At 46.0% G+C, this 14,008-nt stretch overlaps 1 protein-coding gene across 1 annotated transcript in view; it reads left to right on the forward strand.

Annotated features, from left to right (window-relative positions):
- Positions 1–14,008, forward strand: part of LOC133017933 (microtubule cross-linking factor 1) — a 53,656-nt gene that overhangs the window by 19,582 nt on the left and 20,066 nt on the right. The window contains exons 3-5 of the mRNA XM_061084188.1: positions 4,032–4,091; positions 4,505–5,896; positions 11,105–11,260. Coding sequence (XP_060940171.1) covers positions 4,032–4,091; positions 4,505–5,896; positions 11,105–11,260 — 1,608 coding nt within the window. The remainder of the gene's footprint in view (positions 1–4,031; positions 4,092–4,504; positions 5,897–11,104; positions 11,261–14,008) is intronic.

Below are 14,008 nucleotides of genomic sequence, written 5' to 3' on the forward strand. Positions count from 1 at the left end.
ATTATATCAAACCTTTATTATCAGAGGAACAGCAAACAACAACTTTTTGGGGGGATTAGTGTTTTCTGGTATTTAAAGGTCAGTTTGCCCACTTGTATTTACAGGTAAAGGACACAGACAATCTTATCGATTCCTGTTCCTTCGGTTCCTCTCCTCTCTCCTCACGCTGCCGTCGTGGAGCCGAGCCTCAGACTGAGTTCAGCACACAGCGAACAGGAATCCCTGGTTGTCGGGGGTTCAGAGCGGCTTTGCTCAAGATGCCGACTTAATCCCCTGTCTCCCCAGAGAGGTCGGCTCCGTCACCACGGCTGGGAATTAAACCGCGGCTGGTGTTGGAGATACTCGGGGGGGTGGGTGGGGTGGTGGTCGGGGGGGTATTACAGGCAGAGATGAGCAGAGTGTGTAAACAACTGTGACCTGTCATCGCTCTCTCAGTCATTTTGACACGTGGCTAATTTGGAAACTGTGAAAATATGAGCATAAACAAATGTGTTTGCTTCTCTTTTTGAGGGAACATCAGTGTGTTTTTGTGTTATGATGAGATTACACAACACGTCATGTTATCAACACACGGTGAGAGATGCTTGAAAACAACCATGTACTGTGAACCCGTCCATATTTAGCTCCAGGCAGAAGTATCTATTTCAGTGTGGAGGAAAACAGACGAGCTTAAAACACATCGGCAGAGAACTGTGTCAGTAAATCTGATTTATAGAATCCTCATCGTGGGAAACTCCATTTCTTGATACCCTGTTTTGACTTTTTTGACCACTTTTGTGTGTTTTTAATGAAATAACAAACAGTTTGACATGCTCACATGACCCATGGCATCGTATTTGACGCAGTGACACCGTCATTTCATTCATTTTCATGACTTTTTTTTCCGCCATCATCCAGGCACTCTGACACACTTTTTTACCCCGGAATGGGGCTCGATTTTCGGGTAAAAATCGACCAGTGCCCGTCTGGAGCTCACAGCGTGTGAGAACCAGGGATGACGTCCGGGAAAACACAAGTCACTGGCCCCGAATTGTGCATTGCTCACGGGCTTGCACTTGACAATGGTTCACCTGGGTGTTTTCCATTGCACTGAGTGCTATGGAGAGAGAAAGCTGGGTTTCTGTAATCGTGCGGAAGGTGTTCTGCAAAGGGGGGTGAAACCTGGAGAGAAGCAGCCTCACTAATTTCTTGATACCCTGGTTTGACTTTTTTGACCACTTTTGTGTGTTTTTAATGAAGTTAAACACGCAAAAGAGAGACACACTTCTCACACTGTCACTGTGTTCTGTTCGGTTGTGTTTGTGTTGTGGTGTCGTCTCTAAGTGGGTGACTGAGTCAAAGTGCATTCCTGCTTCGGGCAAAACCGGTTTCCCCCCCCCACTCACACTTTCCATCTGTCTGGCCATGGATGATTCACGCTGCCCAGTATGATCCACTGGGAACTGAGCTCCTCCAGTGAGGAGTTTGCTCCAGAGAGGAAGGACACAGTTCGCAGCTTGGAACCGTGATGAATGATATTACTGTTCGCTGACTTTGTCTCCTCCTTTCAAAATATGTTTCTCATTTATTATTTCTCAAGTGAAATATTTGAGGCCAAGCCTTGAATCCTCAAACTGTTTGTTCCAATAAAGTGTCAAAAATAAATCTTAAGTGCAAAATGCGATGAAGTAAAGAAACAGGCTCAAATACTCAAGAGTTAATGACAGCAGCTGATTCATAGTTGACCAACAGAATCTTATATTATTGCAAAATACAAATTTTCTTTTACTGTCTTTACCAAAGCAACATTTTCCCAGTTTTCCCAGGGACTAATTCATGGATCTTGAAGAAACTTAGGTAGATTAGTGGGAATGATTTTTGTGGGGATGTGCTGTCGAATTTGCTCCATTCTACTTTGTTATGAATTCAATATCCTTGGATTGTGAACTGAGTCATAAAAAATCTACAGATCCTCCAGCAGTGTAAATAACACTTCATCACAGCCTTTGTGAAGTTTCCCTGTTTCTGATAAAGTGAAACGACATTGAAATATGACAGCGACGCTGAGATTGAAACATTAATATTGAATCTGTTTCCTAGAGAAGAGCCGGCTGCAGCTTCTCATCAGGACCTTTAAATAACTGCATCTGTTCCTGGAAACACGTTCACACTCTGCATGTATTCTCTCTCTCTCTCTCTCTCTCTCTCTCTCTCTCTCTCTCTCTCTCTCTCTCTCCCCTTTACTCTTCACCAACTCCTCCCTCCATCCCTGTCTTTGTCTGTCTCTCTCTCCCTCTCTCACCATCTCCTCCCTCCATCCCTTCCTCTCTCTCTGTCTGTCTGTCTGTCTGTCTGTCTTTCTGTCTGTCTTTCTGTCTGTCTGTCTGTCTGTCTGTCTGTCTGTCTGTCTGTCTGTCTGTCTGTCTGTCTGTCTGTCTGTCTGTCTGTCTGTCTGTCTGTCTGTCTGTCTGTCTGTCTGTCTGTCTGTCTGTCTTTCTGTCTGTCTTTCTGTCTGTCTGTCTGTCTGTCTGTCTGTCTGTCTGTCTGTCTGTCTGTCTGTCTGTCTGTCTGTCTGTCTGTCTGTCTGTCTGTCTGTCTGTCTGTCTGTCTCTCTCCATCTCCTCCCTCCACCCTTCCCTCTCTCTGTCTGTCTGTCTTTCTGTCTCTCTCACTCTCTATGTCTCTCTTACTCTCTATATGTCTCTCTGTCTGTCTCCCTCTCTCACCATCTCCTCCCTCCATCCCCTATCTCTCTCTCTCTCTCTCTCTCTCTCTCTCTCTCTCTCTCTCTCTCTCTCTCTCTCTCTCTCTCTCTCTCTCTCTCTCTCTCTCTCGCTCTCTCTCTCTCTCTCTCTCTCTCAAACCATCTCCTCCCTCTCTCTCTCACCATCTCTCTCGTCCCTGTCTTGTGCGGCTGCAGCTGATGTTGTAAGCGAGCAGATAAAGATGAATGATTATATTTGTGGTAAGACTAAGCCTCCGTGCAGAGGGCCGTGTGTGATCCAGGCTTTGCGTGCAGTGCCGTCTGCAGTGTGAGCTGCAGGACAGATTCCTCCACTGGACGGACAGATGCTTTCCCCCCCGAGCGCTGTGGAAGCTCCATGTGTCAGTGAATCTGAGCCGGGATAAGACGTCCGTCACACCGAGCTCTCAATGGGATTCTGAAGGGTCCTGCTGAACCACAGTGACAGAACATCCTCATCAGCTGTACATCTGGAGTTTCTCTATACTGACACAAGCAACATATAAATCACATGTAGTGTTTATTATCTCCTGCTCCTCCACTGACTCCTAATCAGATCTTGGCCTTTGATTCAGGCTATGGCCACTTCTAGAGTCTGTGCATGAATCAGAGTAAATATGGCATTTAATCTTTTTAAATGCTTCCTACCTGATGGAGATGTTATGTAATCCTTATTGTCAGATCAAGATTAAGATTAAGATACATTTATTTGTCCCAAACACATGCACAGGCACACTCATGCAATTGTAGGGAAATTTAACCTCTGCTTTTAACCCATCTGGTGCAGAACACACAGAGCAGTGAGCAGCCATGTACGGCGCCCGGGGAGCAGATGTTGGGGGAGTAAGGTGCCTTGCTCAGGGGCACTAGACAGGGTAGGGAGAATCCTCTTGGATTTTTGGACAGATCAATCCAGGTTCGTCTTTTTGTTGTTTCTCCGTGGAGTCGAACCAGAGACGAACCAGAGACCTTTTCTGCCCATAGTCCAAGTTTCTGCCACTAGTCCACCGCCTCTCCACTATGGAGTCACGAGTCAGTTTATGAACTATACTGCAGCCACCCAGGGGGATCCCAGATATTTCATCTTCATTTCACAAAACTGCAGATATTCTCACTGCTGAACTCAAAAAGCCACTTTTAATGTTTGTATCACTGTGTTGTGATGTTGTTGTTTTTAACTTTCCGACTCCCTTCTGCAGAATCAGCTGTGATAGTTGGAGGAGAACCAGTAGTTGTTGTTTTTTCTAAATCAATGTTTGGGTTCATTTACAGTTCATGTTTCACATCCCTCTTCTCTACTCTTTCACAGACCGCTCTGAGGAGACGAGGAAGCAGGGAAACATTCAAGGACAAGAAATCCTCAAGTCAGGTAAAGAATTTATGGAAATATTATTTTCTGGACTTCAATATCATCACATATTTGGAGTTGAAGGATAAATCTGTTGTTATTTGTAATTTCTTTAATAATTAAAGGCTGGAAACCTTTTTAACAGTTTCATCTCCATTAAAAAAATGAATGGGCTTGAGGTTGAGAGCCAGAGACAATACTTAGATACATTAGGATGTATATAGGTAGATAGGACAATAATGAAATGATAATGAAAGTATAAAATTTGGTCAACTGTATTCCTTTAAAGCTGCTTTGATATATATTTCTACAGTAAAACACAGTGAATAATGGACTTTAATTAATCAGGTGACCAGACGCACCAGTTCAAATGAATGTTAATGTTTCTCTGTATCTGCTGGATTTGTAAATATGCAACTATTGTATTTTTCTAGGAGGACAGTGCAGACCTCCGGTGCCAGCTCCAGTTTTCCAAGGAGGAGTCCAGCCTGATGAGGAAGAAGATGGCGAAGCTTGGCCGGGAGAAGGATGAACTGGAGCAGGAGCTGCAGAAGTACAAGACGGTTTACGGGGACGTGGACAGTCCTCTCCCTCTGGCTGAATGCTCGGGCGGAGGCCCTCACACCACTCGGGAGGCTGAGCTGCGACTACGGCTCAAGCTGGTGGAGGAGGAGGCCAACATCCTGGGAAGGAAGATCGTGGAGCTGGAGGTGGAGAACCGCAGCCTGAGGTCCGAGAATGACGACATCCGGTGTCAGTACGAAAGAGACTTCTTCGGGCGGGAGCCGTTCTCCAGCATGCCCTCCTCGCCGTACGGTGGCGACGCGCTGGACTCTGCCAGTGAGCTACGTCGCCACCTTCAGTTTGTGGAGGAGGAGGCCGAGCTCCTGCGCCGCTCCATCTCAGAGATTGAGGACCACAACAGGCAGCTGACAACTGAACTCAACCTCTTCAAATTCGGCCCGAGCAGCAGCTCCGGGTCCGTAGCCGAGGAGGGCGGCGAAGGAATACTCTTTAAACCCGGGAGCGGCGGGAACGGGAACGGTTCCGGTAGCGGGTTGATGATGGAGGAGCTGAAGTCGGCCAGGATGCAGATCAATGAGCTGAGTGGGAAGGTCATGAAGCTGCAGTACGAGAACCGCGTCCTCATGTCCAACGTCCAGCGCTGTGACCTGGCCGCTCACACCGGCCTCCGCACCGGCAGCCCGAGAGACAGCGACGCAGAGAGCGACGCCGGGCGGCGAGACGCCACCGAGGACGAGGAGACCGGGAGGCTTCTTCTCCTCCATCCCAAACGAGAGGGCCCAATCGGAGGCGAGAGTGACTCTGAAGACATGTTCGAGAGGACAACGACCACCTCGGGGTTCGGGAGCATCAAACCCTCGGACGGCAGCGAGCTCAGCGCCGCCGATCTGGCCAACCGCAGGAGGGAGGAGCGGGAGTCGTTCGGCAACGTGAAGCGAGAGGCGGACCGGCTCGGCAAGACGGTGGACCGGCTCATCACCGACACGGACAGCTTGATCTTCGAGGGCAGGCTGCTGGTGACGACAGGAGAGAGCCCGGAGGGCGGGCCGGCGGCGTCCGGGTCCAAACCGGACACGCAGGTCCTGGACAGCATCAACACGCGCATGAAGGCGTTCCGCACCGAGCTGCACATCTTCATGGAGAAGTTGGACCACGTCGGGGAGGGTCTGAGGGACCGGACGGACGATCTGTCTCCGATGCCGAACCTCACCGAGTCCAGCAGCTTCCTGTCCTCGGTCACCTCCATGTCCCGGGACTCGCCCATCGGCACCTTCGGACGAGACCTGGTGACGGACTTCCAGGTGAGTTCAGCGAACAGACTCCCTGTGACATTCTCTCGTGCTTCTTTAAGGTTAAATCTTTCTTTTCCCATTACTTTTTCCTAAATGTCAGTTCGAGAGACGCCATGAGAACCAGTTATCAATGATGGAAAAAAAAGAAATTACTCCAGTTTTCTTGTGGCCATTGAAAACCATATGTTCTTTAGAAATAATCCCAGCAGGGTGTTCTTCCACATGGCTTCATTCCTTCACCGCAGCAGAAGGCAAAATGAAATCACAGAATGATTTTTAAGTCGCTGACAGGATCCAGATATAGACGTAGCCTTGAGTAAACCCATCGTTGTCTTTGTGAAGGTGAGAATTATTTTAGGTTTGATTTAAATACGAGTGCAGTCATTAGTCGACGCTTCAAGGCCAAAATAAACTCAGCGAGATTCTCAGTCAGCACAAAAATCAGCTCTAATTAAAGACAGTGGCTGTTCCGTGTATCTGTAGTGACACACACACTCTCTGCAGCCAGGCTTCCTGTCGGAGGGAATCTCATTAACTTGTAGGAGAACATGGCTTAAAGGATAGGTTTGCATTGTTTCAAATCTGTCTTAAAACAATTGTAAAAGAACTTTGAGAAACAATCACTATGATTCCTCCTCTGCGTACTTTCTGTACTGTGACTCCACTGTAAGAAATGACGGACAAAATCCACAGTAGTCGCATTTGTCGTCGTACAGGGGAAGTGCGTCGATTTTACACATAAGAATCTGTTTACTGGTCTTTGTCAACACTGAACAAGTTGCACAAAGACTTAAGGCCGGCGCATGCTTCTGCGTTTTCACAGGCCTGGAAGCGTAAGAGCCCTTCCGGGCCCCTTACGTGCTTATGTGCGTCGCCCAATTTTTCTAACTAGACAGCAAAGCGTCACGTAGCCGGCAAGGCTGTGATTTGTCTGCTAACTACATCATTTCCGGAGTCGCATTTCCGGTTCATGCCCGATAATACCGGCGGAAACCACGGAAGATTTAGAAGAACAAATATGGACCAAATAGAAGAGCACTTGGCAGAAGAGATCCGAAACTATGACCACTAGTATAACCCGTCACTAACCGGCAGATTTGTCCACCAGAAAAAGGCTCTGAGGAGCCGCCGTGGCAAGTAAAAATCGTGTGTGGCACGAAGAAGAGCCGACTTCGACAAAAAACATTACTCCCCCTAGTGGTCTGGCGGGGAATTGCATGGCAACACGCGCAACGCTTGTAAAACCATGAATGACAACGAGTCCTGCGTCACAACTGCGTGAAAAGCCGCAGTCGCCGTTGCAGAAGCATGCGCCGGCCTTCAGAGACAGAAGTGATTGACATCTGCAGACCTGTTCTCAAGATATATATATATATATATAATATGAGGCTGTAGTAGGTATTTTTTTGGACAAAATTCCCAGGACAGTGTTTCTTTCCTGCACCGTGGTGGAGGGATGCATCTTAAAACACCAACTTGATAAATTAAAGTCTAATATAAACTTTGGCAAAAGTTAACATTACATTTTGCTCAATGTGAGAACTGTAGATTTTGTCCAGCATCTCTTAGAATAAGGTCGCTACAGGAGAAGGGGAGTTTGACTGAGGCGGTAGACCTGCTAAAAGCTATGTCAAAGCCTCGATATGATATTGAGTTGGAAGCCCCCCCCCCTGTGCCAGCACAGGGCAAAATATCAGCCCCCCCCCTCCCGCTCCACCACGAGCCACCCAGCTCCACCACACTGGCACCATCGCCATCCCTCCCTATCGACAGCTCCGCCCAGCCACCACCACCGCCACCACCGCCATCGCCGCTTCCTGCTGCTGCCACATCCACATCAGCATCTCCATGCACATCCTGCCTGCCCCCCCGCTCCCCTGCACTCACTGTTTGCAGCCGCCCGGCTTCCAGTCGCCCCCCCGACCCGGGCCAGGGTGGGAGGAGCTTAGGAGAGTGCTTGGTATGAATGGAGCGAGCAGCGAAGGAGCGATGACAGCTTCTTCCATTTCGGGTTTAGTTTAGTTTTCCTGACACAGTGAATTGTTGCATGATGAATTCTGGTCAATCCTTTTCCCCCTCTACAGCTCGGCTCCACCACGCAATCATTCAGTGGGACTCGTAGTGACACGTATATGGTGTAGCTGTTATGTTTGCACAACATATGATCCCATGCACCCATACTGACACGTGGGATTGGTTACTCCACGGCGTTGCCAAGGAAACGAACCATAAAAATGTGTGCACTGACTGAAATAACCTGTGTTATTAGAAGCGAGTGTAAAGGAGGGATGCATGGCGCTGTGTGAGTTGCCTGTGGAAGAACCCATAGATTTATACATAAAGGCTAGATGTCTCGTTCGACGGAGCCGGACGTCCGCACATGGCGGCCATCTTGCTACGGGGCAGCTCGCTCACCCATAACATTGTGTTGGTAGTGGTAAATAACCATAATTTGCTCAATTTTCAACCGATTTTTAAACGATCTGGTTTGATATAAACGTCAGAGATGTAGATATGACACTGCATAAATAATTCATTAAAAAAAAAATAACATAATTATTCATAAGTATGCAGTGCCATATCTACATCTCTGACATTTATAACAAACCAAACCGTTTAAAAAATCGGTTGAAAATTGAGCAAGTTATGGTTATTTACCACTACCAGCACAATGTTATGGGTGAGCGAGCTGCCCCCTAGCAAGATGGCCGCCATGTGCGGACGTTCGTCTCCGTTGGCTGGCAACGCAGACGAGACATCTAGTCTTTATATATGATATCTATGGAAGAACCCGGCTGGCTGGCTTCCTGCTTTCTGTCCGTGTGTTATCGCAGCTCAGTGTCAGTCCACATGTTGTGTGCTCTCCCACAGCAGCTTCATGATCTCTGAGCTTTGTGATGTTCTGACACCTCGGACGTCTGTTTCTAGTCTTACGGAATTGAACCAACAGCTCCTCAAACATCTCACTTCAAGATCTCAGTGTGCTTTGTCATGAGATGATGGACTGAAGCTGCCTCCGTGTTCATTCTGTCCAATGACTTGTTTGCGCTTTGCTGCTCTGCCTGTGGGACGCACTGGTCAGACTGGGTGAAGCTGGGTGGTTTGATCAAAGTTCACTAACTACTCACCTGTTTAGAGCAGGAAGGCTTTTGTTCCGCTGAGAACTGATGAGCTGAGAGCGTCAGAGATTTAAAATCACAGCAGTAAAAGAGCAGGATGAACAGGAAGTGTAAACACGCTGAATACATTTAGATAAAATGAGATAAGATGAAGAACGTTCACAAGAGAAAGAAGTTGGGGATGTTTTCTTGTAATTATGATTTCTGAATCTCTTCCAGCATCTTGTAATATGCAATTACAAGATTTTATCTGGAAAGGATCTCATTTAAAATAGCAATCTCATTGTTATGATATAATTATCTTGTTGGTACAAGATGGAAGTTATCTTGCAATAAATTACAATACCTCACAGTGAAATAATAAATATATATCTTTACTTAATTCACATTATGAGACACTTATTTAAGATGTAATAACAAGAATTATCTCATAAAGAATTAGAAAGATGAAAGACAAGACCTGACTAAAATCTCATATATTGAACAGTAAAGATTGTGAAAGTGTGAGATACATGAGATTTAAATGTTTCACATGAGATTATATTTTCTCATAATAATCTTGAAATAATCATTTGTCTTACACAATTACAGATCTCTTAATTATCTTGTAAAGAGGTTGACATATTTTCTTCTGTTTAACACTTTTTATTGGTTTTCTTTGGGTACTCAATACAATTATACAATTATAATCACAAATCTGATGGATATACCCCTACCCACAATAATACCCACCCACCCCCGGCCAGCCTACCCCATGCAGCAGAAGTACATACAATAGAGACACTTTAGAATGTACAGGAATATTAGATTATTACAATACAATACAATTGCATACATCACCGCTGCAAGACAAAGCAGCGAAAAGAAAGAAAGAGGATAAGTAGAATTCAATTAAAATAAATAAATAAAGTAAATCAGTAAATAGGTAAATACGATTTTAAAAGAAATAAAAATAAAGGAGGGGGGGATGGTTGGTTGCCGACATATTTTCTTCTAATTATAATTATAATTTTCCTTTCTCTTAATAATGACAAAAAACAACTGAACTTGAAGTGTTTCAAGATATCAAAGCCAAAGTTACATTAAAATATCCCAAATCTATTTTCCCTTGGTGAATTCTAAACATGTTTGCAGACACTTCTCTGACCTGATGGTAGATATATATAATCATTATATTATCATAGTTAATAAGTTGCTGTTTGATTGGAAGAACCCTCACAAGAAGAATTAAAATGTTGGGGGGTACCACCGCTGCAAAGGGGATCAGCTTCATGGCATCAAACCCTGAAGCTCCAGTGTATTTCAAATGTTGTAATATCTGTAACAACAACAATGTGCATCGAGTGGATCCAGACTCCACCCCCCCTCAGCGAGCTGCTTCTTCTCCTCCGCTCGGCTGTGCACGGGCATGTGATGAGAACCTGTGGCTCGCTCGCCCTCTCTCGCTCTGCAGTTTGCTGTGGTTTCTCTCAGCTGTTGGTTTGGACTCATGTATCCCTCATCGCATGCGCTTCATAACGAGTGTTTTGCATTCTTTTCCCCCCCCAACCCCCAACCGACTCCCTCTCTCTCTCTCTCTCTCTCCTCTCTCTCTCTCTCTCTCTCTCTCTCTCTCTCTCTCTCTCTCTCTCTCTCTCTCTCTCTCTCTCTCTCTCTCTCTCTGTTCCTCTCTGTGTTCCCGCCACCAGATGTTTCAGCCCATGATTCTGTTCATCCTCCTTCTCGTTCTCTTCTCCTCTCTCTCCATCGCCGTCATCTTTAAGTTGCTCTTTCTCTTTGCGCTCTTCTTCGTTCTCTAGTCCGTTTCTTCTCCTCCACTCCGTGTAGTCTGTCAGTTAACCACCCCCCCCTGCTTATATTCTTTACCCATTCTCTGTTTTTTTTTTGTTTGTTTTCCCCTCATCCACTTTCTCTCCTGTTTGTTGTCTCCTGTCTGTTTTGTCCACCTCACACATTACGCCCCACCCCTACGATCCCGCACCTGTCACCCAATCCCCCCCTGAACCCCCCTCACACCCATCGTCAACACTCACCCCCCCTCCCTCACCCCCTCTCGTCTCCCCCAACCCCCTTCCCCACCCCCCCACGTCACTCACAGTGCGTTCAGAGGGAGGAGCTGGAGTGGCGTCTAGGACAGGAGCAAGGAGGAGGCGTGGAGCCCCATGGGAGCCCGGGCCAGCGGGGGGGCCAGGCCCAGTGCAGGGGACCCCCGGGACTCACTAGGTACCACAGGCCCCTGGCTTTAAGAGCAGAGGTCAGTGCCTCCTCCCTCCTCCCACCCCCCCACCCCCCCTTCCATCCGCGGGACCGGGTTAACACCGGCTCCACTGTGAGCTCCTCTGACACCGGACCTGTACTGAACATGTTTGTGCAATTTCTCCCTCAAATCCTAACAGTTCCTTCAGTGTAGAGCAAATATAAAATGTTGAATGTTGCTCCACAGGATGAATCTCCAAAATAAAAACAACCCAAAACTAACTGCATGTCAAAATCTGTATTGGCTGATATCAGCAGAGAGATTGAGAGATTCTATAATGATGTTGATAAAAGAAGAATCGTTAGAATCTGTGCATCCGAACTAAACTAGTCAGGAAGCCGCTCTAGTCACACCACCAGCCACAGTCACGTTTTGAGAGATCCTGCCGACAACGCCAGATTGTTGTGGAATTTTCCCAATAATCAAGCACAAGTCATCACAATTGTTCTTTCTGGAAGTTTAATTCTACATCTGCAGATGGGCATCACAGTACAAACCATGGCAAAGATTTCATACAATGAGCAGTGATACACAAGACACACAGCACTCTTATACGTGTTCAAGCTCCTCCTGGAGAGGAACACATGTTATCAATTAACCACTTTGATCTTTAGAAATAGGTGATCAGTATCCTGTCTTCTACTCGGTCTTAAGCCCCTTGAGTGAACCATCTGTTTTCAAGGATCTCTTATCAGTGTTTTACAACCCACTCACATCCCCTTTCCTGTGAGGTCATGGTTAGGTGACCCTGTAAGTAAGGAAGTCATATAACACCAGTTGCTTGAGCAAGACCCTGATACCTAAGGAAATCCTTTTGCTCATCTTTCTATACATCAAAGTGGTTCCTTCCATCAATCAATGCCCAAATGGTAAAATTCCCGCCACAGATGCTGAACACGATTTCACTTCACTCACTCTAACTTCTCACTAAATATCCGCTTCCACAGCCACTGAACTTCTCTCTTTGCTTTTTGTAATTTAAACCATTATTTCTCCGGACGTTTGTAAATCGATTTACTTCTGTGAGGAGGAAAGTAGATTGGATTGAACCTTAAGAACTGAGAACATTTGCTGTATTTACACTATATTACCAAGACTAGTGAGACTTATTCAGACACTTCAGGGCTGCAACTATATTCCTCTTGATTAAACTGCCAATTGTTTTTCAAATTAATAGAAAAATTGTCCAAATAACAATAAATAATAAGCAAGAAACAGCAAGTATTTGACATTTAGCTTCAAAACTTACCATAATGATTATTTGATTGTCATAATATTTGCAGCCCTAACGCACTAAGTGAAGCTGCGTCAGCACAGCGCCCCCTGTGGTGATGCCCTCTGGCACCGGCTCATGACTGTCGGCTGTGCTGTCATGACTCAGCAGATTAAACATATGTAAAAGTGCTGCTTGCACACAAGTGTTGCAGTATAACACACACACACACACACACACACACACACACACACACACACACACACACTCTCACAGAGAGAAAGTCAATGAGCTGAGTGGTCCCAGTGCTGCAGCTCACACCAGCTCAGGTCCGTTGAGCTCTTCAGTGACTCGGCTGTTTTAATAAATCAGCTGTGTAATCGCACTGATTCATAATCGCCCCCTCGTGCTCATCGTGTTTGTGGCGACGCGCCCCCCCCCCCCTCGCCGTTATGTAACGCAGAACGCTGGCAGTGCTCCTGTGACACATAACTACTACAGTCCCAGTTATGGCACCTTGGTGTAGATCTGCTCCTGGTCCCCGAGCTCCAGTGTAATCTGTGAGGTGAAATGAATGAATGGGAGAAGCAGCCGGGACGTGGCAGGATTAGCGCTGCGCTGTCGGTCTGTGTGATTTGCATTTGACATTGGGCTGATGGGGGGGGGGGGGTGTGATCCAGGGTCAGAACACACTGTCCACTCACTGTGGGAGGATCCAGTGAAGGCCCAGCGTGGAGAGATAAGGAAATTTGCCTTTAGTTTCCAAATCAAGAGAGTTTAAAATGTAAGATAGGAGGAAAACAACTGAAAAAAGTCATTACATTCAAAACCATAAACATGAGCATCTCATTTCCCTTTGAGCATTTTTTCACCTGCCGTATAAAAACAAACCTGGATTAAGTTCTAATTTTAAATATGTAACGAATAATATCATTTTAGCACAAATCTTACGAACTTTATTTTCACGATATAATCTTTCTACATACTTTCGGTGAGTTTTAAAGCTGCAGTTCATGCTCCACGTCTTATCAGAATAATGCGGCTCCATAACCATAACCACCATAATAAACCAAAACCTAGTTGAGAGCAAGAAAAGAGAAATCCATGCTGAGTTGCCGAATCTGGTTCTTTGTCCTCAGCTGAGCCAACAAACTGCTGCATCACATATTCACTATTCAGCTCAACTCTCAGCAGGACAGAAATTAAACATAATCCTCAAAATGTCAGAATATTCCTTTTCGAGTTTTTGAGTCCGATCTGAAATATGCAGCGTTAAATTATAAATTATAATCACATCCTGAGACGTTGCAGGAGAAGTTCTTATGGATTTCTACTTAAGTGAAAGTCAGATGTAAGAAACATTTCAGTTCCGCTCTGTGGATTTTAGTTTCACGAAAGAGAACAAACATAATCGTCTCACACTACAAATCCCCTGTTTGTGTTATAGTGTGATATTCATATGTGATTCAACGTCTCCAGAGTGTTGTTAGAGTGACTGTGTGTTGTGCGGTTGTGTGTTGTGCGGTTGTGGT

This window comes from Limanda limanda, chromosome 13, assembly GCF_963576545.1.
Source record: "Limanda limanda chromosome 13, fLimLim1.1, whole genome shotgun sequence".
Classification (NCBI taxonomy): domain Eukaryota; kingdom Metazoa; phylum Chordata; class Actinopteri; order Pleuronectiformes; family Pleuronectidae; genus Limanda; species Limanda limanda.